General features: G+C 35.4%; 1 protein-coding gene across 1 annotated transcript; it reads left to right on the top strand.

The window, feature by feature from the left end:
- Positions 1-107: 107 nt before the first annotated feature.
- asrij (OCIA domain-containing protein asrij) lies at positions 108-22,526 on the top strand. Its single transcript, XM_071590533.1, has 6 exons — positions 108-288; positions 1,999-2,122; positions 8,495-8,681; positions 10,165-10,325; positions 17,434-17,569; positions 19,921-22,526. Exons 1-6 carry the CDS (start codon positions 214-216, stop codon positions 20,036-20,038), a joined length of 801 nt encoding a protein of 266 aa, XP_071446634.1. The 5' UTR covers positions 108-213; the 3' UTR covers positions 20,039-22,526.
- Positions 22,527-26,487: the final 3,961 nt, after the last annotated feature.

The raw sequence follows: 26,487 nt of genomic DNA, 5'->3' as shown, positions 1-26,487 counted from the left end.
ATACCTATAACAATGACGGAGAAGTATGGCAACACAGGAAATTAATCAGTTGGACGTCATTCTCAATGCAAAATGAAAATGACCGTTAAGGGTAAAACAAAAGCTATGCGTAATATTATAAGCGTACACGAAACTTGTGTGAACCGGTGTAGAATTCTATGCACCGAGTTGAGTTAGTAAACATTCGCTGCTACTGTCGAAAAACATTATTAAATGGATAGAAATCCTTATCCTTCCCAGCCAGATGTAATTTCTGAGAACAAACCTTCAACATCTCCTCTAGACTCGGTAAATCATTGTTCTATTTCACTTATTAGGATGCGGGGCCTATATTTTATTTTAATCAGTAATTCTAAGCATGTAAACTCTTAAAAGATCAAAGAATGAACGCCCGCGTCATGCACTCGAAATGCGCTTACTCTTCTTTAGGGTGGAGAGTGAATTTGATGGCACCAGAATTCTTAACTTAAATTTTGTCGACTGTTGAACAGAGAGAGTGATATGCTAATTGCTAGCTATCCGATTGAAATAAATGAACTCTTTATGTAATATCCATCCCGTATATTTTGAAAATGTATGTTAAATGTCCTCACTGGCAACGGTAGTGTTGTTTACGAATCCTTATGCATCTTGCAAGGTTTGGGAATGGCCCATATTTTACAGTTAAGAAGGTTGGGCTTGCAAATACTGAGGGTTACCTACTTCGTTTATGCTTTATTAACTATTTGTCAACTTATATTTTCCTGTGCTTGAAACTATGTTGAATGTAATTTCGGGTGATAGTTGACAGTAATTAACGTAGTTTATTCTTATTTGAAGTTTTATTTGTAATTCATGCACACAGTGATGTGATTTCCAGTCGAATGTTGGGACCCAGTGTGTCTTAGAAATTAGATAGCATTTGGTTGGAAGATATTCCCAAATGAGGCAGTATTATATTTGTATAAGATATTAACAACTTTAGAATGTAAAGAAGGCGTTAGATTAAGATGCTGCATCATTGTCTGCTTGACTAGTGCACTTATGAAGCCTATTTTTCTCGGTTGTTACTCAGAAATCACCTTCATAAGAGGGAGCAGGGCTGAAACTAAGTTTGTGCCATCCTGAGGGAACATAACATTCCCACCGCCTAGCGAGGACGGCTTCGCTCCTCTAACGCCGCCCCCTTTTACAAACCATTCGTTGTTGAGGTGTGAAAAGTATCGTTATGGTGAAATAACATTCATTGTACAAGGTATTGTTGTACCTGTTTCTCGCCGCCTGAGATAGAACCGGCTGCCCCATCTCTAGTTGAGGCCTTGTAGGGAAACCCTGTGGCAATGCAACCATAGAGCATTTTTTGTCTTGTGTTTCAATAACTCAAAATAATTTTTGTTGACCAGCATAGAAGTTATAAATCCATCATGTGTGTGCTACCGAACACTGTCTATTTGTACATGTTTTATTTTAATAATAATAATGTCAGCCTTTATAAAAATCTGATTTAACCATGATGTGACTATTTAGCTATAATTTAGAATATGGCCTGCTTCAATTGAGCTATGATATTTGTAATTTGAAAATGGTGAATTAATTAAGGTGGTTCTCAATGAACCTCTTGTCTCATTCATCTTAAGATGAACTAGGGGAATGTATTTTATCATCTTGTTTGCTTCCCTATTTGTCACATGACAACATTCGATTTTTACATTTATGTTGTTCATAATTTCTTTAGTAGGGGAAAACTGGTGGATGAACATATTAATGCATACCTTGATTGTATTTCTCTCCCATTTTGATAATGCTACTTTGTATACCTTACTTACCATGTTTCTTGTCTACGTTTTGAGGGATGGAAGAAAGAAATTCTTTCAGGGCTGTCACAATTTACTAGTCTGGTAATCCAAATTCCACTAGGAAATATAAAGTATCTAGAAATGAAGTGTGAATTGATAGATTGATCTGTGGCTATAATTTTGACAATTTTGCTACCCCACTAATATTAATTACCAAAATTAGTCTTACAGATTCAGTGAAGATGAACTCCGTGTTTTGCGTGAATGCAACCGGGAAAGTTTTTATTTGCGGTCATTACCGTTGAGTTGTCTGCTTGGTCTTGGTGCTTTTTATGGAGTAAATGCAGGTAATATACATTATTAATAAATGTACATTTCTTAACAGGATCTTGCCAAGACTAAAATAAATTATAGGGAGGACTTGTTAGTTTTATTAGCAGGTTTCTTATGATTCCTTAATAAATTTCAGATAGGATCATTTAATCCTATGTAGGATCTTGTCATACGTTTGAATTAATATGTTAATATTTTCAAATTAGAGGTTTATGTTACAGTAAAAATAGTTTTTTTAATTTCGTCTCCCTGTAATTTTAATTATAAACAATTTATTTGTTGTTAAGTGTCATATTCAGTCTATAATAGACATTTTCAATTTTGAAGATAAAAGTAATAATAATGACCATGCATAAAGATGCTGGCAGTGTCTAGCATAAATTTTGGAATTAATGCATGTTTAAATCCCAAGAATTATATTCCACACAAACTTTTATTTGAAGCAATATGACTTTGCCACTTAGCAGCATCGCTTAGGTAATTATACATTGAAAGGATTAGATTAAATATGTCTAGAGGAGCAGGAGGTACTCGTTGATGGATGGTTATGGGAAGGAGAGAAGGGACAAGGGTCTGAGTCTGATAGTCTGTCGCTCTGATGTTTTGCAATGATGACTAGGGGCAAGTGTGAAGTATGCATTATGTCATTTGCAATAACTGACTTCTTAGCTGGGTGCTTTAACATTTTGAACTCCTCCAGTATTTCCAATATTTTTTATTTGAATGCATCAAATCCTTGGTTGAAAACTGCTGGTGTGCCTGTTGTCACAGAGGTGCTTTGTGGAGGGGGATGCAGTATTTCCTTCCTGAAATGCTTAATATTTTTTCTCCCTCTTTGAATATCCTTCCCATTAGACCAAAATGTACTGGACAGCTGTAAGACTTGAGTGTGTACATTTTCCATTTTTCCACTTGTTTTGTAGTAAAATGATGTTTTTTGAAACTATAATCTGTTGTAGAAGGGTAATTCAAATGGTGGTAGGTTACTTTTTAATATGAATAATATTTTGGATAAATAAGTAATTTTGAGTAAGATCTGGTGCTTTCCTGGCATATTTGCTTCATGAAGTTTTCTCTGGTCTTCCACCGGGTCAGGGGTTCCATATATGGCCGATGTTTCGATGCACGGGTCGGACATCGAAACATCGGCCGATATGGAACCCCTGACCCGGTGGAAGACCCAAGAAAACTTCATGAAGTAATTTTTAGCCACTTATTTATATTGCTTTCCACACTACTGTAAATGTTTTTCGCCTCTACTTTCTGGTGTTTTTCTTGTGCAGGTTGTCAAATTCTCCAAATTATTACTGCTGATGGCTATTTGTATAATGATGTTCAATTCTATCTTACATTGTTCTGTTGTGAAATATTGTGGAAATTGAAGGACAGTATGAAAGGGCATTAATCATACTACCTTGATCAAAAATTTCCCGGAATTTATTCAGAAAATTAAAAATACAAGTTTATTCATCTAAATCTATATTGTCCCCTTCAAAGTAATCCCCATCGACTGCAACACACTTATGCCAGCGCTTGATCCAATCCTCGAAACATTTTTTATATTCGGTTTTCGGTATGTCCATCAGTGCTTCCTGCGATTTTTCCATTACTTCCTCTCGGCTGCTAAAACGCGTTCCCCGTAATGGTTTTTTAACTCGATTGAACAGAAAGAAGTCACAGGGAGCCAAATCAGGTGAATTCAGTGGCTGTTGGATGGTATTTGTTGCATTTTTCGTCAAAAAATCACGAATAATGATAGCACTGTGCGACGGTGCGTTATCATGGTGCAAAATCCACGAGTTTTCTGCCCACATTTCTGGTCTCTTTCGGCGAATTGCTTCACGCAAACGTCTCATAACGCCCAAATAATACTCTTTGTTTACTGTCTGGCCTTCTGGCAAAAATTCATGATGCACTACACCGTTGTAATCCATGAAAACCGTCAGCATTGCCTTCTTTTTTGACTGAAAACGACGTGGTTTTTTTGGTCTCGGCTCATTTGGTGAACGCCATTCACTTGCCTGATGTCTGGATTGCGTGTCGTACTCATAAACCCACGTCTCGTCTCCAGTAATGATCCTTTTGATGAATGTGGGATCGGATTCAGCCTCGCAAATCATGTCTTTTGCGACGTCAACACGGTCTCTTTTTTGCATGAAATTGAGGTCTTTCGGCACCAACTTTGCTGCTACACGACGGAAACCCAAATCATTAACCACAATGTCTTGGGCGGATCCATAGGCAATGTTCAAGTCCTCCGCTATTTCTCTGATGGTTAATTTGCGGTTATTGACCAACATTTCTTTTACTTTATCAATTTTTTCACCGACTTTCGATGTCGATGGTCTGCCACTGCGTTCATCATCTTCGATTGACTCACGACCACTTCTGAACCGCTCGTGCCACTGGTAAACGACCGTTTTTTTTAGAGAATCGTTGCCGAAACACTTTTCCAACATTTCCAACATCCGTGCGCCACTAAATCCGTTTTTTACGCAAAATTTAATACAAGTTCGTTGTTGCAAATTTAAATCCATTTCTGCAATTGTAAAAAATCGCCAACACACACAGAGATAGATGTACTCTTGGCTACGTAACTTTTGCAAATGTCAAGTTATGACACTAAGATTTAAAGGGAATATCAACAACAGATGTACCAATTTAACAAAAAAAACAGAACTCAAATCGGAACGATGGGAGCGCCACACGGTGGTTATTCCGGGAACTTTTTGATCAAGGTAGTATTAAGCGTATTTTAATTGCAAATTTTTGTTAAACAGGCTGACAAAACCAATGGTTTAGATGTATTTTACTTTTTAAAATAAGGTTACATTATTTAACTACCAGACAACCAAAGAGTTTTGGAATAGTTGGGAATAGGTGTGTCACCTGATCTGTCTACTGGAACCAGCTTTATTTCCATGTAATAGGAAATATTCCAGTGCCAATTGATCAGGTATAAATTACTCTGGTAAAATAAATTGTGCTATAAAAAAATTCCATTAGAAACTCCAGGCAAGAGGCATAGGATGTGAGGTGATTATTACAATAAGTGTAGAATAAAATATTTTTCTAGTTAATTTTTATTTTTTGATATAATATGTACCTTCATGCAAATGGTGATTAATACTTTTATGGTTCTGTGTACTGGGGCCTTGGAAATGGGGTGGGCATAGGGTTGCAGTTACAAGGTATCGTGAGGCAGCATCTCCCTCCCCCAACAAGAGGCTGAAACTTTTTACCCTGTCAAAAAAAGCGGCTCTGCTCATCTCTAGCACAGCCATGCAACTCTTGTACTGTAGACTAGTCATTTTGTTCCTTGTTGAGAGTAGAGACCAGGATAAGGTTGACGATGATGGGATCAAATTAATGGACTACACATCCTGAGGTTGCACAGAAAAACTTTGGAAGGAAAGGAGGAATTTTTGAAGGAAGTGTCAAGAAGATTTTCAGCAAATTCAAGAAAACATATTTACTTTTAGGTTTTTTTGACAAGATGTTCTTTGTAATGTTGCATTTAAAAAAACTTGTTTTAGTACAGGTTTAAAAAAATAAATTGAAAAAATGCATGTTTTGTCTTAAGTTTCAAAATATACTCGTTAACTGCATGGAAGATATGCCATGATTATAATTTTTTATTTAACTTCCTGTTTTCAAATAAATGAGGATTTTGACAGATTTTTTTCTTAGCACTTGGGGTTAAAGAAACTGAAGCAACTGTTGTAGGGACATTTCATTCTGAATCTGTTTGACTGTGCCTGAAAGGATGATGACGGGTGGGTTTCCTGCCCCTCCCCAACTATGATACCAGGGTATATTTTTGCTATTAAAATAAAACTTTTGAGTGGGGATTAAGGAATTTATTGCCTTCTGGGCCTGGCACTCTTGGAATGAACAGTGACAGACACATTGCATCATCAATTTATTCAAACTATTCTATTCATTTAGGAATTGTGGTGGTTGTTTTTATGGATTAATTTGATCATACCTTCAGCATCTTGATATTTTTTCTAACTTCTTCTAACCCCATTTGCTTGCCATGAACTGGGGAAACAGCTCAGATTATCCTCCGACACCCGATTTTAGTGAAATTGTTTTTATGCTTTTCTTCAAGACACCTATATTTATTCATTCAAGTGTGATGACACTCAAGGAATGAACATTGTTTTCTAGGTTATTGATGTAATGACATGATGATTAGGACACACATCTGGGCATTCCATCTGAATTTGTGAATGTAAGGAAAAATTGGTCTGCCACAAGCTGTCAGAGGGCTGCTGCTTCACTATCATCAGACTATACAGTTCTGAGTGCTACTCTGACAAAAATTCCTACAAATGATACAAAGTATTTCTGCTAAATATTTAAATTTCTGAGAGGGAGTTTAATATGTTAACACTTAAAGTGACAACAATCTCTACTTCATTCCAGAAAGAAAATAACACTAATTTTCCCCATCAGTTAACCTTTCATCAAATTTTAGTGCAAAAGGGAGCACAGCTATAAATTATAAATTAGGTAAATAATAGCATAGTAGTAAATCATAACTTAGGTAATTACACCTGTTCACTGTCATTGAATAGAAGATGGTTATGTCCGCTCAGCTAATACAATCAATGGATTTGGGTTCTGTTATAATAGAATGTAGTTTCATAGATCCTTGAGAAAATAATCTCCCTTCAACTCTCCCAGAGTTTCTAGCAATGGGGAAAGGGGAGGAGTATTTTTTCACATTACTCGTTCTTGATGGCAATAATATTCATTACTTATTCTATTCAGTCTAATACAAAAAAGGGCTCATGAAGGTAATCTAAAAAAATTTGAATTCCAGGCTCACCTTTGTGACATTTTATTTAATTGGTTAAGATTGCACTTTTGATTATTTTTGGTTTCAATGTCATTATTAAGTTCCAAAGTATGGGAATGTTTCAGTGGAAGTATCCCTTAATGAAGGAAGTATAAAAATAAGATTTTCTTGACCATACTAAATCGACTCAATTTTTGAAATTACAAAGTCATGCAATAATTACTTTATGAAGGTAAATGAAAAAATTGGATTCATTGTTCAAGCTTTTTGGCACTTAAGTAGAAAGTAACCAATGTTACAGATGTGACCTCTTGACCGATGCAAACCTCATTTCTCTACATTTATTCTTACTTTGATGCAAAGTTACATTTCTGCTTTATTCCTCCTCTATCGTACCAATTCCACCTCTGTGTGTGAGAACTTTCTCATTGGCAAAAGTCCTGCAAAGTTGTGTCATCTCCATGGTCAATGGTTTTAGACAACAAGCAAGGCAATGGTTTTATACTGTGTCAGAAAGCCCATGGTGCTTGAGCCAGGAAGGAAAATCCTTTCAATGCATGGAGAACCCTTTGACTGGTCTTCTAACTTGTTGTTATTAAATGCCTCCATTCATACTCCAACTGATTCAGATGAGTTACACATCTATGTTTATATTTTCATATTGGTTGTTCAGATGTAAACCATAATTGTGCTTCACAGATGGCTTTAAAAAGTGTAATCCCATATTATTGTTATGCAAGAATATCTCAGTCTAAAAGTCATTCATCATGACCAGTATTGTTGATTTTTATCCAGTGAAATTGCCGCATCTCCTCCCGTTTTTTTTGTCATGTGCTATTTCTAAGAGAAAAATTTTGAGCCCTTCTATTAGCAATGAGCATTTAATTGTGATTTTAGGTTTTAATTTCATAGTAACTGGTATGAGCTTTGTTTGCAGCAGAATATGTGGTAAAGTTGGAATATGCCCCTTTCACCAACTTGTATTATATTTAATTTGTATCAACTGCATTACTTCTTTTTTGATATTCATTTAATATGGTGAACCCACTTTGCATGGCTATGATGTATGCTTAAAACTTCTAAACAAAGATCAAATATTGTAATGCTAAAATTTTGAAATCAATGCCACATGGGTGGTTTAAGATATCACAAGGGGTTCAAAAGCATGGGAACTTGACAAAATTTACGTGTGGTATCTATATGAACTAAACTATCACACTTGGGAAAATAATTTTGGGGGTTGGCCACTCAGTCAACAAAAAATTGGAAATTTTTCAATCTCTTCAAATATTCATAAAAATAGCTGAATCATTTTTAAAAATAGCAAAGCATATGATTTGCAAATCAGAATTCTCTATTATCTTTTAATGGTTACAAGCCATTTTGATTTTGATATAATCCATCATGTCTGTAAGCCCGGGCTGAAACCAACTATAGTGTGTTTAACTTTGGTGATAGCAATAGCATTCACAGTATCAGGGGATGAATCATATAAAGTACCGAAATAAGCATTGAGGCTAAATTGGTGGAATTATTTATGTAACATTCACTATGAATGCATTTTTTTTCTTCTACCAAGGTTTCCTGAAGAAAAATCCCAGATGGGGTCCCACACCAAAAATAGCTATTGGAGTTGTGATAGGTTACTTCATGGGAAAAATCTCTTACCAAGAGAGGTGTGCTGAGAAAATTATGCAACTTCCAAACAGCAAGTTAGCAGAATACCTAAGGCAAAAGAAATTACGAGGAAGATCCGGTTATGAGAGGTAATTATCCCCAAGTCGATTAGAATTTTACTATGCTTAATGCATCATAGTTTATTCAATGAGATATGCATTTTGAATGCAATCTTTTTTGATGTGATAGCTAGTGTATTTTCAAGAGAGTACTTGGGTGGCCAGCGACTAGGGAATCTGTGAAATTTGCTGCAACTGGAAAATGTCAGGGATTTTTTTTAGGGATGTTGTGAAATTATTTTTGAATTCTTTTCAAACAAATTTTACTTAAAAAAACTTTCAAAAAAAATTTTCATTGGGAAAATACGTGTGACTTCAAAAGATTATTTTACTGAATGATAACAATAGCATTAACTATTTGGCGGAAGAAATTTTTGTCATTATTTTCTTAAGGAGAAGTAGAATTAATAAAGGTGAATCAAAAGCTATGTTATACACATTTTATTGGTTATACCGTGGCCTGATTTTTGTTATTGGGTGCTTAAATTAGGTTACAACTGTTTTCAAAGATCGGCTGATTTCCAGATATTTTGCAATAGTCACAGTGTTTTATACTTGAAGCACACTGTGACACAGTGCCTTATAACAGATAGAATCAACAACCTGGGCATAATGGAGGTCCCTTCTCATGAGTAAGGATGATGGATCAAGGTGCTATTGCCTATCTTTGGTCACACGGTTCAGGGTTCTTCCCATCAGATGTTCCCTAACAAGTTTCAGAAGGAAGTGTCAATTTTCTCACAATTATGGTGTTATCCAATTTTGTTTCAGTTGCCACAATTTTTTGCTGAGGTAAAAGGGTCATATAAACTATTCCAGGTGAATACAGGAAATATTGTTTATGTGCAATGTGGTATATAGGAATAAAAGATAAGATGAGCGATAGGAAAGATGTGCACCCCATTTTTTCACTGTTTTTTTTAGTGAAAAGAAGACTTGTGGGAGACTAGATTTGCTATGGCGTATCTGCCTCAAATGGTAAAACTTCAAAAGAGGAGTAATTTTTTTTGAAATCATAAGGTGTATTGAAATTCAATGCAAGTACTTAGATTTCAGTTGCACACCCTGAGACTGGCACAAAATCATACTGTATGAAACAATAGTAGTTTTTAGTTGCATATTTATTTTATTCATTGTAATTGTTGTGGTAATAAATGGTGTTTTTTTTAATAAATTAGGATGGATGGCTAAAGCATTTTCCTAATTTCAAGGTATGTGTTTGATTAACTGAGCCTTTATTTGATTGACCTAAAAGGGCACATTTATTAGTTTTTCATTTTTTAAGATTGGTATGCTTAAATTATTGTTCCCAACCAAATGCCTATTAATATGAATAACGTTTGTTATCATTAGCTATCGCTGATAAAAATGTTGAGAGATAAAGTAGTGGTATATGGGGAAAAGAGATAGGTCTCTCTCTCTCTCTCAGACTGATGTAGTTGCTTGCTTGCAAGCATTGGAAATGGTGATACATTACAATTGCAATGGACTTGTTCTCTTTGTTTTTTTTCAGTATGGACACCCCTAATTTGGGTGGTGCCATGGTAGCAACACCCTTTGGAAATGATCCTCAATTTTCTTATACTAATACTGGCCCTGTCGATGCTCTACAGCTAGACCTAGATAGGCCATTGCAGGAGGGGTTGGATGACTTAGGAAGGCCTTCTGTAGATTGTAAGTTAGACTACCATTTGTTGTTTTGACCTACTTTATGTTTACTTAGAGTAAAATGTCAGTTTTAAAATTCTTCATAGATCATGCCTGTGCATTTTAATAGAATATTACATATTGTCATATATCCTGAGTTGTTTTTGCTTGCAAAATCAATAAGTAATTTCTTCTTTATATTCTGAACTAGCTGAATACCCGGCTTTGCACGGGTTAGGGAGAAACAATAATATAAATATACTACATAAATAAAAATAAAAAATTATAAAGTACAATAATACACTACTTCATACAAATTTAAGAATCTTTTTTATTTAACACCTGTTTATAAACTACATTTTTCGTTTCATATCCAGGAGAAAGAATATATAAATTTTTAGGCGAACCTACTCTGGAGCAAGCAACATAAAGTTGCCCGTGGCTAAAACATGGCGATCTTAGATCAACACCACAAAACTTTAAAGACTGTCCCTATGATTTATTAATGGTAATTGAAAAAGCTAGCCGGACTGGAAACTGTAATCTTTTAAAGTTGAAGGGAAGATCAGTTGGGATTAGAGGTATCCGTGGAATAAAAATTATTTCACCTTTTCCTTTTCCAGTTAAAATGACTGCCTGGATTATATTTTTCATTAATTTTGTCACACACAATCGTGTCCCATTGCAGAGTTTTGGTGGATCTAAATTTCGGAATAAAATGATTGGAGATCCTACTTTAAGTATAAGGCGATGTTGTGGCAATCCAGCTGGATCAAGTGAATTTAGGAATTCCGTTGGATAATTGACGGCTTCGTCAGCTTCCACTACGGTATCAACCGATTTATATTCAATCACGTCTCCTGGCAGCATGGCTAGTATCTCCTTGTTAATTTCATCAACAACATCGTTCTTAGGAGCAAGAATGGCTCTTTCTCGCAACCATTCTAAATTTTTATAATTTTGATTAACGTTAGGATAGACTGCTTGTATCTTATCGCGGACAGTTTTCACCGATACACATAAATCTGATGACAATTTTATCATACCAGATGCTTCAATAACTAATCTATCTTCTCCAATCTCCAGAAGTTTATTTGAAAAATTTTGAGCATTCCCATCTCTTAAGAGGATTCGCATGTTTTGTTTAAGGCTAATTTCTTGGACATGATTCCATAGAACAATGTTTTAAACAGGCATAAATTTCATCGGCTGGAGTCGATTTTGGAATGACAGGCAGAGTTTGATGGAAGTCTCCACACAGGAGTACCAGAGCTCCTCCCATTAAACTGCAGTTTCCTCTAAGATCTTGAAGTGTTGCGTTGAGGGCCTCAAGAGATTTTTTATGAGCCCTCGTACACTCATCCCATACTATCAATTTACATTCTATAAGAACTTGTGCCTGACCGCTTGTTTTATTTATATGACATGTGGGATTTTCTTGTCGGGAAATATTAAGTGGCAACTTAAGGGCAGAGTGGGATGTTCTTCCTCCTTCCATTAATGTCGCTGCAATACCTGAAGATGCAACGGCTAGAGCAATTTCTCCATGAACCCTGATTTCAGCGAGAACTAAATTAATTGAAAATGTTTTTCCCGTGCCACCAGCAGCATCAAGAAAAATGATACCTCCTTCTTGTTTATCTACTTGACCCATTATTGTTTCGTACGCGAATTCCTGATCTTCATTAAGAAGTGGCTTTTTATCCGCGATGTATGCTTCTAAGTCTAAGACATTGTAGCTAGTTTCACGTATATAATCTGGTTAAAATACACCCTGTTGATCTTGTACAGGTGCAAAAAGACCGAGTTCCACTAAAGTCTTGTTAACCATGGTGATACAGTTTTCCTCCAAAATAATCAAAGTTTTATTAAAAATGTCGGAGTTAAACGTAATATCCAATGTAGGATTTTCACTTCGAATTTTAGCCATTATATCCTCACTCATTGATTCTTTATATTTTTCCCATATCGTTTTTGGGTTATATGGATTACAGGAGGTTATTATGATGGCAAACAAAATTCGGATTTGTCCTGGAAGAGAAATCAAACTGGCCTCTCGCAATGAGTCATCCCAGTGTTGATCTCCTTCTAGCAACCCTAAATTCTGGCAAGCTTCTCTGAATGTCTCACATATTTCTCCGTTTACCGTTCTTAATTCTGCAAATGAGCGAGGTCCTCTAATGGTATGTAGAAGCATTCTTAAAAAATAACATTCGGCGTTGTTAGGATGGACTGTGTAGACTCGGCCCAATGCGTCACATGAATAAATATTATTCTCAGGATCAAAGTTGCCCATTTTTCTTCTTCAAAAGACTTTCCTTGATGTATTCCACGTATAATATCTCGGCAATTCTGAATACAATAGTGTTCTTGCAAAAGTATCCTGCTGGCATAGTTGGAAAAATGCTGTTTCTATGACAGCAAAAAAGTAAACAAATTACATACATACAAACAAACACTCTCCTTTATATATATAGATATAGATATGGTATATGCTTGTGATGTTGTCTTTACCTTTTACAGAACCAATACACCACCAGTCAAACTCAAACCACCATATATTTTAAATTCAAAAAGATTTGGTTGGTAAAAAATGGTTAGAAAAATCTTTTGTAGAATTGGTAGCTGTCATAATTTCAGTTTTTAATAGTGTTAAGTACTTTTTCCTGAAGACTTTATAACGAAATCTTTTAATCGTACTGGGCATTGCTAATGATCTTAACTAAAGTCAGACTATCCTAGAGTTAGTCGCATTCAGATCATCATTTTTGCTAGGTTTACTAGGAGAATACAAGTTTTTCAAGCCCAGCTATTTCCAGTGTGCTTCTTGGTAGCCATACCTCTGTGGATGTTTATTAATAGGACATAAAAAGTTTAATCTTGATTTTAGTATAGCTCTGAAGGTTCGTAAAAATTAGCGTCAGGTATATTAAAAATTATTTTTCAAACATGATAATTGCCATGGTTTTTCCTTTGACATGCCTTGTTGAAAGCCATATGCATCTGTATGCTCATCGATAAAGATTATCTTGCCAGTAGAGGAACATTCTTGTTTTCAAATCAAACTCTAATTTTCTGGATCTTCTCTTCTCCTTCCCAGTGCATACGAGTAGTAGTAGTTCTCCTTCCAATTCTTGAGTCATGTATTTTACCTTACCTATTTAAGAACAGTTCTTCAAGAGTATCCAATCAGAAAAGACATCTGTAGTTTTGGTTGCTTTTATTTCCTCTTTTCTGTAGTCCAACTTCATCCATCATAACACCCTCTTAAGTAGACCAGCTTTACAAATAAAAAATAACTGGTACTTGCTTTTTCTCATCATCATTTACTATATTAAACACAGCATCGAACAATCTCAGATGAAACATTTCTCAGCTGGATCTCATGTAATAGACCTGTAGGGATTTGGGTAGGCTGAAAAATATGTATTTTGGGGGCTTGAACTAAGCATAAGTAATGATGCTGCATAATAATATAATATTTATTTATTTGTTTTTCAAATGTCAATGTTGCTTATTTTAACCGTACTCCTAAAGTACTAAAGTTTATTTTTTTTGTGAAAATTATAGCTGAATTTAGAGAGAAACAACTATAAATAACAAGATATTTTGACTACAGATACCTTATTGCACAGGATTCCTTAGGAATTTCACATAAATGTAGTGAAATATAATATATTGAGATTAAATTGTCTGTCTCAGCAAAATATTACTTTCCAGTTATATATGGTGCATATTGCAGTTCATTCTAGTTATTTTAATCATATGGTAATCCACATGTATTATATTTTAAAGATAAGAGAATTTCCATTCAATTTCATAAAGTGCTGTGTGCTTTTTACTATGGATGTAAATTGGAATGTATTATTTATTATTATTAGGTAATCTACTGGTTAAGGTAGGTTTTTGGATGGACACAACTACCAAATAAATACTTCACAAAGATTTCTCATCATCTCCTCTGTCATCTGATCTGATCTCCTCATTCTGATCTGTCATCAACTCCCTCCTCCTTGTGAAAGCCTCTTTGCCTAGCGCAATTCTTCTATGTCCCTACTACTTTGACCGTGTTGGTTCAAAACACTTCCAAGATACGTAAACTGTTTTACCTGCTCTAGTTTTTGCCCTCCTATTTTAATGTTTAGCTTAGCCTTTTTCTTTCTAGAAAATCGCATAACCTTTATTTTATTATTATTGATACTCATCCCATATCTGTCGCACTGAATTTCCAATTCACTCAGCAAATCTTGGCTGACTGGCAAACTAAAGCTCGGTCATCCGGGAACCGAACTGATTTTACAAAAACCTCCAGTTCTTCCCATGCCTCTTTAATCATTTCCTCTATATACAGGTTAAACAGCAATGGTGATAATGGGCAACCCTGCCTTACACCTCTTCCTAACACTGCCCATCTGGACTCCCTGTTCCCCACGCACACCTAAGCAGTCTGAGACAAGTACAGGTTGCGGATTAGCCTCCTTTCCCTCCAATGTATTCCTATTTTCTTCAGTATACTCATTAGTTTTTCCCAATTCACTCTATCAAATACTTTTTCGAAATCTACATAACAGGCAAATACCTTCTGATTGTATTCTATATTCCTCTCGATTAATAATCTCATTACTGCAATGGCGTCACGCATACCTCTCCCCTTCCTAAACCCAAACTGGTCGTCCCCTAAGTAATCATTTTGCCTACTCTCTATCCTTTTGTTGATGATCCTGTGAACAACTTAAGCTTCATGGGATATCAAACTTATTGTCCTGTAGTCCTTACATGATGTAGCCTTTACCTTTTTCGGAATAGGAGCTAAAACTGATCTTGCAAAGTCTTCCGGCCAGATTCCTTCCTTATGGATACTACGAATCAGCCCATATAGCCTCCTCCTCGCACATTTTCCTAAACATTTCAGTAGTTTAGCCACCCCCACGGCCTTATTTTGTTTCATCTCCCTTAATGCCCTTTCTATCTCATCGTCGAGTATACCTGGGCCTAAGCTCTCTCCCTTGACGTCATGTTCCTTTTCTATGTCTAACTTTGTTAGTTAAATTCTTTACTATACAGTTTTTCTATATATTCCTTCCACCTCTCTTGGATCTTTCCTGTGTCAACTATTATCTTACCTGCCTTATCTCTAACTGTTAGCATAGATCTTCCCTTCTTACTTCTCGATAAAGATTTAACTTTGCTGTGCAGCGCACCAATTTCACCCTTCCTCTGCAAACTTTCCATATCCTCCCACTGCATTTTCCACCATGTTTCTTTTGCTTCATTTTTTACCTGTCTCAATTTATTATTTTGCTTTTTGTACTTCATTTTGCCGAACTCTGTGTTTACATTCTTCCACTTTCTCCTCTCATCCATCTTTGTAATCATCTCATCCGTGATCATGGTTTCCTAGTCCTTTTCGTGTTAACGGTTCCAATAGTGTCTTTTGGGGCTTTCGATAACCCTTTCTTGATCCTTTCCCATTTTTCTTCGATAGTACTTAGCTCTTTACCATCCGCCATGATTTTCTCTATAGCCTGTTGGTACTCCTTCCTTTTCAAATTGTTTAATGCTTCTACATTCCATTTTCTAACCCACCGCACCTGCCTTATCTTTTTGAAACGGACGCTACATTTCATAACAACTAAATTGTGGTCAGAGTCCGCATCTGCTTCCGGGAAGCTGTGGGAATTTATCACACTGTTCCTAAACCTGTGTCTAACCAGGATATAATCTAGCTGATACCTTTCTGAGTCACCTGGCATTTTCCATGTATACCTGTGCCTTTTGTGGTGCCTAAACCAAGTGTTAGTGATGACTAACCCCTGTCTCCTGCAGAACTCAACTGCTTTCTCCCCGCGGTCATTCCTTGTGCCTAAACCTCATCACCATCTCTTCCTTCACCTACCGTCACATTCCAATCCTCCATCACTATCAAATGTTTCCCTGCAGTAACACACGTGATTATGTTCTCTAACTGATCGTATATATCCTATCGACTTCTTCTTCCTTATGGTTGCTCGGTGGCATGTATACCTGAATAATAACCAAGTTCGTCGGTTCTGCTTTTATCTCCATTAGTAGTATTCTATCCGTTACCTGCTCTATGTTGACTACGCTTCTTCCTACCTCTTCATTTAATAATATGGCAACCCCTCGTTGGCTCTCGTCCCCACCGCTGTATATTTTTCTATACTGATCACTCCAGTAATCCCCACTATCCTTCTGTCTCACCTCGCATAGACCTAAAATATCTATATTTCCCCTTTCCATCCCTCGCTTATTATTCTCCAGTTTCCCTGTTCTCATCTTTGTCCTAACTTTCCACGTTCCTATTCTAACTAACTTGGTCTTCTTCTTCTGCGTCTCCTGCTGCTGCCGGTTTTCCCCTGCAAGGGTTTCGTGGGATGACGGCCGCGGAAGCCTTGCCTCCCCTGCTGCCGGGCACACGGCCGATTGGGCCAAGCCCCGTAGTTGCCAGGACTCAAAATCTTTGTATTGTCCATCATTTAAATCTTGGGAGGTGGTTTCCCATTGCCTTCCTCAATAGTGTTTTTAACGTGACACCATCACTCAATGGCTGCCGCACTGGGGTGAGACGCCATTGCAGCCCCCTCACTGAGGAACAGACCCCGCATGGACTACCTTTCGTCTGGCTCCTAACCTTCAACATATCTTGCATGGGTGACCTTCCCAGGAGCAATATTATTACTCCCGCCAACACAGCTCCAGAGGTCATCGGAACACCAAGCCCTTCCACCATGTCAAGGTTGTAGTCCGGGGAGGGGATTGGAATGTATATGCAATGAAGTTTCAAAATTTTAACCGTTGGTCTTTCTTTAAGCTATTATTTTCATTTATTTGCCCTGGGCTAAATTCATATGTATTCATTAGATAGGCATCGCCTTTATATCTTCATTCCTCACAAAAGATAACCCTAACTCCATGAAGTAGGAACTTCTATTTCTTTAATAAATTTCTTTAATAAATTTCTTTAATAAAACTGCTTAGTTAATAGTCAAACAGTTCAAAAAATTGAAGGAGTCCATCCAATGTTACAGGGGTTACCTAAAGGAAAAGATAACCAGATTTTGTCCCACATAGCATTATAATTTTATTAATTGATTTTGTGACTGATTTCCAATAGCTTTGGGAGCTAGTAGCTTTGATGATGATGAACCTATTGGAGGGACAGCTACAAACCCTCCAACACAAACTGTGACATATGAAGAGCTCCGTCGCCGCAATCGAGAAGAGTATGAGCAGAAAAGAAGACCCTACAGGTAAGATTATTATACAAAAGGGAAACACACATCTGCCCACTTTTAGTGTCTTGATCACAAATATATTAAAATTAAGAATAGGTAAAATATAAAATTTAAGTGAAGTAAATTCACGTTAACATTTATTTGAGGATTTTGTTTATGATGCAGCATGAAACCAAATGATCCTAATTTAAACATAATTTCCCAGCACCGACTCAAATTGTTCAAATGTTAAGTATGGGGGAAACCTTAATCTACATAAACTTTGAATTAATAAATGTTTTTATGGTCAAGACAGCTCTCCATATGAATTAATGAAATAAGAACCTCTAATTCACATTTCCGAACCTGGAGTTCATGTAATGTCATCTCACCATCCTTAAGAGATAGGCTGATTTTTATTGTATTTTTTCCAGAGGTTTCCATTTCAGTGGAAAATGCACACTGTCAACCGATAGTATACATTTGTTCATCATGCTTCTTTTTGTGCTGAAAAGCATTTAATGATGAACTAATGGTATTGCTATTTTTTCAAATTCAATAAAGATTGCTATATGGCCTTACGATCTATTTAAGAAGTTTCTGGAGTCATTGTTTATTGAGGGTATTGCAATTATCTGCCTCCTCTGAATTGAAAATGTTTGTATTAGCATTTGTCATATTTACAATGAGAAAGTGCTCGCAGTTAAAGTAAGTAAAAACTATCCGAGAAAACAGGAAATTTTGAAAATTTAGTTCATTTTGAACTTCAGAGCAAAAGGGATAGGGTACACCAAGAGATATAATGTATAAATGCTTCCCTACCTAGGTAACGGATGAAATGATCCCCCTTCAGAATTTTTAGTACAATTATTTTTCATTTTAATGTACTGCATCTCTTAGGATAAAAATTACCAATCATAATATTCCTCATTTTATAATAATACTGTTAAATATTTATAAAAAATGAAAATGCAGTAAAATAATTTTATATCTTCGCCTCAATTTTGCTTAAACATTTGTGGAAAATATTTACATCCTTGCCATTTATCCCACTTGTAATGATTTTCATCATCGGTCCAACAGAATGGATTAAAATCAGAAAGAAGAAGTAAACTGTAATGGGGAGGTGATGATTGGGGTGGATTGGATTTATTTCCTTTGCCTGTCCTCATTACAGCAGGCGAAGATGGGCCCCAAATGTCAGATGTATGAATAGGGAGGTGTGGGAAGGAGTTAGAAATAGACTGAACAAATACAATGGGCATGGGGAATTAAAGAGGAAACCCAAGGGCAGTTAGAAATCATGGAGTCATGCATCACGGTAGTTTCGGAGTGCAAATTCTGAGAGGATATGTACATGGACGGCTCACATTTCTGGCATTTGAAATAATTTGAGGGATGTGGGAACAGAAATCCTTAGAAGATGGATGAATCAGATCATGGCCCTGCCTCAATACCACACAGGTGAATGAAAATGGGGGATGACTTGTTGGTTAAGAATGAATTACGAGATAAAAAGTGGGATGCAAGAGAAGGAAGGCAGGAACAATTGAAATATTATTCATTATAAAGAATTAAATGTTACAGTTTCAGTGTGTATAACAAATCTGAATTGTTTTAAAGCATGATTTTTTATTCTTTTTGGTGAAGTATTTGTATTAATTGAATCAAATGGGATCAGAGTCTTTGAAATGTTTTGCATAGATGTAAGTGGTCAGCGTTTTGTAATCCATCTTTCATTGAGAAATCACCAATATATTCTCTTGTGACTGACTCAACTCTCAGTATCAGCAGTTTCCAACCATTCAAATTTCAGATTATCCAATTAACGATTTTGAATCCTACAGACCACAGACATGATTTTTTTGAAGGTACAAACCTTTGTAAAATAATGGTCAAAAAAGTTCCCTTAATCAACGTGAAATTGTGATAATGCATTTAATCATATCTAAATTATTGAAGATTTTTTGTATCAAATTTATTACTGCGATGTCTGTAGCTCCTTGTTTGTGATTTCTCCGTTAACTATGAAAATTTGTAAGGAATGTGTAAGCATTTAGCCTTTTATTTGATCATTGATTCCTTTATATAAAAATGCTTCAAACATGGAGAAGGGCGTCTCTTATCAGCATCAATATCTTTTTTGTTAGGGTATCTCTAGTGATTATTCCGATAATGCTCATTTGTGTTATCATTGGGATACCCAGATTCTAGCCACCCAGGTTACACAAGAGCCATTCCCAAGGCTGGGGGGCTCTGGAAACCATGATCCATAAGACAACCTGGCCAATTTAAGCACTTCATTGTGATAAGAATCTAATTTTTCTAATGGTGTTGTTTTATCTGCTTTATGCAAATTTCTGAGTTCAATTACTTCATTCTTACAGGGCATCTCCTAGCACAGAGGAGTCACCTATTGTGTTGAGACAAAGAGGCCCACCCTCTGAGTCTACCTCTTCTGGCTCCACAGTGAAAAACCAGTATGGGGACATAGTTGAAAGATAATGAAGAGTAGTGACACACTGGCAATTAAGTAGTGCAGAGTCTACTTGGTTTTCTTGATGGTATTCAGAAATTGTACTCATTAATTTAATCAATAGGCAATTTTTTAGTGTGTTTAGTATTTGCATTGTAACTATTTTGCATTTAAAACGAATACATTACAAATCAAATACTTGTCATCGAGTAAAATTAAAACTGTGCTTATATGAGACTGAATGTTGAAATTTTATTTTTTTTCACTAACATATTCATTTTTTGACTCATGAATGGTATTCATCTAATATATTAAAGAAAACTCTTATTATCAAAACCTGTGATCACATGTCATTTTATCGAGTTTTATCGAGTATAATGTCTTGTTCTCTGTGGTATAGATTTTAATTAAACATATACGGAATGTTGAAGACTGATAGAGGAGATGATTTTAGGCAAGTGATGTTGGGATAAGAAGGTTCAAAAATGGGGAAAAGGGGCATTGAATGGAATGAAAGGGGATAGAATTTATGCAGAATTGAAGAACAGTGTATAGTATTGTAATGTTGGGTGTCAGGTTTTCTCATTATGCGAGACTAAGAAATGTAGAAGTGTACAGTCTGTGTCCATCCCAAAATGTAGGTACTTAAAAAAATTATGGACTACCGACTAAAACAAAATAGGTCTTAAAAGAAAAGCAAGAATTAATCTTTAATATTTCCTATCTCATCCACTATTGTAACCAAAAAAATTTGAATTAGAATTTTTCTTCATAATTATGCACATAACTTGAAGTTAAAAGAATATAAAATTTTCTTTTTCTCAGTAGTCATCAAATTGGGCATTGGCTTCAATTTCATATTAGTATTCATTTTATCCAATAGAATTTTTCACCTATTGCTTTCTTAAGGGATGTGAATTAACACCATGTTAATGTGACTATGTTTAAGTAGGAATGGCTATAATATCCATTCCAATATAAATATGACTGTTTTACTCTAGATAAAGTATTTTACAATTCATTAGTCCGCTGTGTATGTATGATGTAAACTTTCTTGTTTTATCCCTTTCCTTCCCTTTGTCTTACAGTAAATAGTATGTAATTATAAAAAGTGAATCTAGATGATGAAGCAAAAAATTTGACTGCGATTTAATTCAAATTATCAATATGAGTGCTAATTTAATAAAATAGTTCGGTGGCCTAATGAGTGGTTAACTCCTCTGTAGGGTCACTGGTTCGATATATATCTCTAGACAAACGGAATAAAACCAAAACTGTGTGATTTTTTGAGTGCCTGCTATAATTTTAAGTTCAATTTCAAATAGCAGAGAAGGAAACTGTGTCCATACTGATAAGATATGAATTCCCATGTTATTGACCTCAATATTATGTTTGAAGCAGGTTTGACCATGAATCTACCTGTATTAGCAAGTGATAATTAGGAACAAAGAAAATGTAGTATATCAAGAGAATAGTGAAGGTAAAATAACTAGCTTTATATGAATGGGATGAGAATGACATTATGGAAGAATTGATAAGAGATTTACTTATTAGTAATATATAATCTGAGGCGCAACAGCTTACAAAGAAATCGCCTGTGAAGCAAAACCAATGGGAAAAATACCTAAGGAGGTACCTCAAACCCAGGGTAGGGCCAAAGTCAGCAGAATTAATTTTAATTGAATAAAAGGATTATAAAAAGTTGCAGTATTTTCATACTAAAAATTACTCGGATAAATATATGTTGTGATTTTTCAATGACATTTCTATTTCTGATGAAGTTACTTATGATGTTAGACAAAGTAATTATCTTTGCCCTTAGGAAAGGAAATTGGATGTACCATTCCCTTTATTTCTTCATTATTCTCTACTTTAATAATGACCAAGTAGCCAACATTTATTAGATCACTATTGTAGGCATCGTACAGATTGGAGATAGCATTTGAACGAGATGTAACTCTCACCCATTTTAATAGATTTCTAATGGACTTAAGTGCATCATTAACACTTGTTGCTCAACATTTTTCCTTGATAAACTATGCATACTTTCTATATCCTCTTCTCCCATCCTAAATGAATTTTTACTCTTTCCACTTTTACGCATATCTTTCATTTTAAGTATTCCACAGCCTTTTGCTTTCTTTTACCACTCATTACCTCCTGCTACTACTTCCCTTATAGTACCCCCAAAAAACTTTTCCCGTGGTAACTTTATACGAAAATGTTAATTTCTTGGAAGATTGGTATTATTTCTCCGGTGTAACTATGAAGTGCATTGTCAAACTTAAAAGTATATGATAATTGCTAAATCAATAATGTGACAATTTTTCCTAACAAGTTGCTAATATAAAATATAACTTCAAAGATAATTCAAATACCTAATCCTTCCAGTTCTTTGTATACATGTGATTAACCTGTAGTGTTGGATTATAATTAGCACTTATTGCCTCAGCAAAACAAATTAAGGTATGAAACTCAAGGGTGAAATCATGTTTTAATTGTCATGACTGAAATAAAGGATGCATTACCTAATTAGACATTGTATTGATCTTGAAGTATTTATTTATTTATTTATTTATTTGGGATACATTGCTGTTAGGCGATAAGCCGGGTGGCAATGACATGATATAACAAACAGTAGTCATTCTTAAAACATATCACAGTGTCATTAAATAGTCGTCATTAAATAGTGTCATTTAACAATCCCATCATGTATACCTTTTGCATTCACGCCTAAATGATTTAATGCTTTTGGGTAAGGGCTTAAAGAGTTCATCAGGCAGCTGGTTCCACTCTTTGATTCCCATATTTAGGAACGAAAACTTGGCGGTGTTTGTCCTTTGGGGCATGTATTTGATTTTAAGCGGGTGATCATTCCTGCCGAGATAACATGGCTTATTTACACTCTCGTTCAGTTCTTTCCAGCCTCCGTCAGCTTTCAATATTTTAAAAATGGCACACAGTCTATTCAGCTTCCGTCTGTTCTTTAGTGACCCCCATCCTAGTGAGCCTAGCATGTCACTTACACTGTCGGTCTGCCTATGTCGCCCTAAAACGTACCTGGCAGCCTTCCTTTGCACTGCTTCTAATTTTTTCACATGCCCTATTTCAAAGGGATCCCATACTGTGGTCGCATATTCGACAATAGGCCTTACAATTGTTTTGTAGGCCAATTCTTTAGTTGATTTAGTGCTTCCTTTGAGGCTCCGCATGACCCAGTGGAGCGATTTAAAGGCCTTGCCTACCACATAATCTGTGTGAAGTCCCCACCCTAAGTCTTTACTTAGGTGTACCCCTAGATATTTACAATTATCTTTTGTTACAATCGTTTCTCCCATTATTTTATATACCCTTCCCTCACCTGCCTTCCTTTTGGAGAATGAGATGTGGATAGTTTTTGCAATGTTTATCTCCATTTTGTTGATTTTGATCCAATTAGCCACGTTATCTATGTCACCCTGCAGAACGTCGCGATCACTGCTGCTGCTGATTTCCCTATAGAGTATACAGTCATCAGCGAACAATCGTATTTTGGAATTGACACATTCCGCAAGGTCATTCACGTAACAAAGAAACAGAGGAGGACCAAGCACGCTACCCTGAGGTACTCCGGATGTGACGCGGGTTTCTTCTGAGATTTTGTGCCCAACACGAACCTGCTGGGTTCTATCTTGTAGGAAGGCCTTCGTCCATAGTAGTACTCTTTTATCAATATTTAGTTTTCCAATTTTATCTAACAATCTGTCATGGGGAACCCTGTCGAAGGCTTTTGAGAAGTCGAGTATAACTGCATCTATTTCTTTACCTTTGTCTAAGCAGTCTGATATTTCCTGGCAGAGTCCAAGTAGTTGGGTTTCGCATGAGTACCCTTTGCAAATCACCATGAAAATAATTTTAAAGTAATTTTTGAAGAAAAATAATTATTTCTCAATGTTATATCCATGAAAAGGAAGTTGGGAGAGTGCTGTGCTACTGACTGGAGGCAAGAAGCTTTATATTCCAATTATACCCTTTTTACATAGCCCAATTTTAAGATTACCCTGATTTCCAAAGCTGCTACCTTCAAATGTAAGATGCTTACAATATGAAAATATTAGCTACTTTCCTTCTCTATCCCTCACAATGTTTTGGCTCATTCAAGTTTATAAATATGATGTTCATGCAATAAAATCCTAGAGTATGCATATCTCCATTTTAGATACCTGTCCTTAATTTAGAAAATATGCTGATATTAAACAGTTTAAAGTTATATGGAAAATATTAAACCTCATACTTGATATAAAATATTTATATGGACCTGAAGGGTCATAAAAATGTCACTTGACATACAGTGATGTGATGTTTCGATGTCATCCATTTATATTGAAATATCAAAAGGTGAAAACTTATGCATTAATCAAGTCTTGTCACATTGTGATGGTCATACAGCAGCTGCCAAAATCAATTGGCTGAGTATTTTTTCCCATTTTCCATGAAATGAATATTTTTTATTCCATTGCAGTTGGTACCTAATGTGTTTAAATTCATTTGTCCATAACTTCTGAATCAATGTGTCTGCAGACTTGCTTAATATCTTTGCCAGTTGTTATATTTCATTCACTCTATCTATTTGATTAGTTCCTTGCTCTTTTCTATTCTATTTTTTGATTTTGAATATTGTTTTAAACAAAATTAAATTTTGCTATTTCATGTCAGCAGTCTACTTTATGCAGAATTAGTGCATAGTTTCATGAACTCAAAATAGGATATTAATGGAAAATATGCACTTTTTACATATACTATTTCAACTTTGATTTTCATGCTTGAAGATTTAGAAGATGAATAAGGAATGCAAATTATTAATCTATTTGAAAAATGAACATGAAGATGAGTGATTTTGAATTTTCGCCAAGACTTTCATATTAAACCCAGGAGCTGACATACTTCAGTGAAGATTGGTTTATGAATGCTGGTTAGTGTCTTAAATAATACTCTTATAACTAACGTGAAAATAGGGTGAATCGCATAAGTAGAGCTACTTCTTTCAAAAGTTGATTCTGCGATAGTTTATTCTGGTGACCAGAATTGTTAATGTACATTCACATAATTTCAATTATTTTTAGTTTAGTCTTTGGTCAAATTTTAAATGGCCATCTCATGTCCACATTATTGAGAACTAATTCCTTTTATAGTATTTTTTCATAATGAGCTAAATAATTGTTTATGTGTATATTTGTTAATTAATAATAGTGATAAGTTTTAAAATATAGTAGTCCAATAGTTATGTGTAACTAGCATATCCTAGCTAGGAAATGGAGACACATGTGTGATTGCAAGTTGTCTTTATGTCCACTAAAGTCTCAAGTACTGCCAACAATGCTATAACTTGGTGCCTAATTTTTATAAAAATATACATGCAATAGTTGTTGAGAGAGCTTCTGTTTATGGCTAAGGAAATTTACAAGTATGAAGAATAGCTTTTTTTGAGATATCATTAGCGGAAATTATTAATTCAAGGCAATCCAGTTTTGCTGTAATTGTAGTTGGTTTCTGTCACTTGAAATACTGGAAAAACTGTGGCGTCTTAGTTTAAAATAAATAGAGAGGAGACCTTTGAAAGAAAATTCATCATTGCAATCACTTCACAGAGGAAGGAAACTTTCTCAAAAATGTCTTAACAGAATTCAGATATGCGAGTCCAATTAATAGTGGTTACTCTGATTGGCAATTAAGTTGCTTCAAGGAGGAGAATGAATCTGTATAATAGCTTTGAACTACTTTTCTTTGATTATATGTCCATAGGATATTTAATGTATGATATTAATAACACTGTGCTTATGAAAAAAAATAACCTCTTAGATAAATGTTTTCAGTAAATGTACATAGTATATATCTGGAGGTTCTTCCAAGTTATTCAATTTCTTCCAGTTCTTCAGTCATAAAAAGTGATGCACCCAAAGTTTTGCTAGTGTTTGAAGCTCTTCTGTGTTCTCTTTCAATTACCTGCACAAAGTTTTGCTTCAATGCTTCTTGCTTATAACCAGTTTTCAAAGCATCTTTTCACTGGTTAACTGCATGCCATGATGAAAGTGACCTGAAAGCAGCATCACATATATGAGTATTCATTAATTTCAGCAAGTTGGAGAAGCTCCTGACTTTATCGATTCTAGGTACTGGAGATCTAAACTCTTACTTGTAATATTCTAGTTTGAGTGCTTGTGGTTCAGTTGGTTGAAATTTTTCTTATGTGTCAGGAGGGCTATGTAAATTCACAATCAAAGCAAAATCATAGGTAAGGCATATCATCAAGATTGAGGATTATCTTATACTAAAACACATCTGTTCAAACTGAAATACTTCTAATAAATTACTCCTTTCAAAATGAAATTTGTTCCCATTGTACAAAATGACAGCCTTCACATTACTTTGTAGAAGAGTCATCAGTCTCCACCCTTGTTTTATGTTCACAATCAAGCTCACCACCACAGTGCAAATATTT

The sequence above is a fragment of the Hetaerina americana genome, unplaced genomic scaffold (assembly GCF_022747635.1).
Source record: "Hetaerina americana unplaced genomic scaffold, ioHetAmer1.1.p SCAF_4, whole genome shotgun sequence".
NCBI lineage: Eukaryota > Metazoa > Arthropoda > Insecta > Odonata > Calopterygidae > Hetaerina > Hetaerina americana.
Note: the sequence above shows the minus strand (reverse complement) of the source record. Positions and strands in the feature narration are given on the sequence as shown.

Coding starts and splice junctions, on each gene's coding strand:
- asrij (XM_071590533.1), top strand. CDS start 214: ATGGATAGAAATCCTTATCCTTCCCAGCCAGATGTAATTTCTGAGAAC. Junction 8,682..10,164: donor GGAAGATCCGGTTATGAGAG/GTAATTATCCCC, acceptor GTTTTTTTTCAG/TATGGACACCCCTAATTTGG. Junction 17,570..19,920: donor CAGAAAAGAAGACCCTACAG/GTAAGATTATTA, acceptor TCATTCTTACAG/GGCATCTCCTAGCACAGAGG.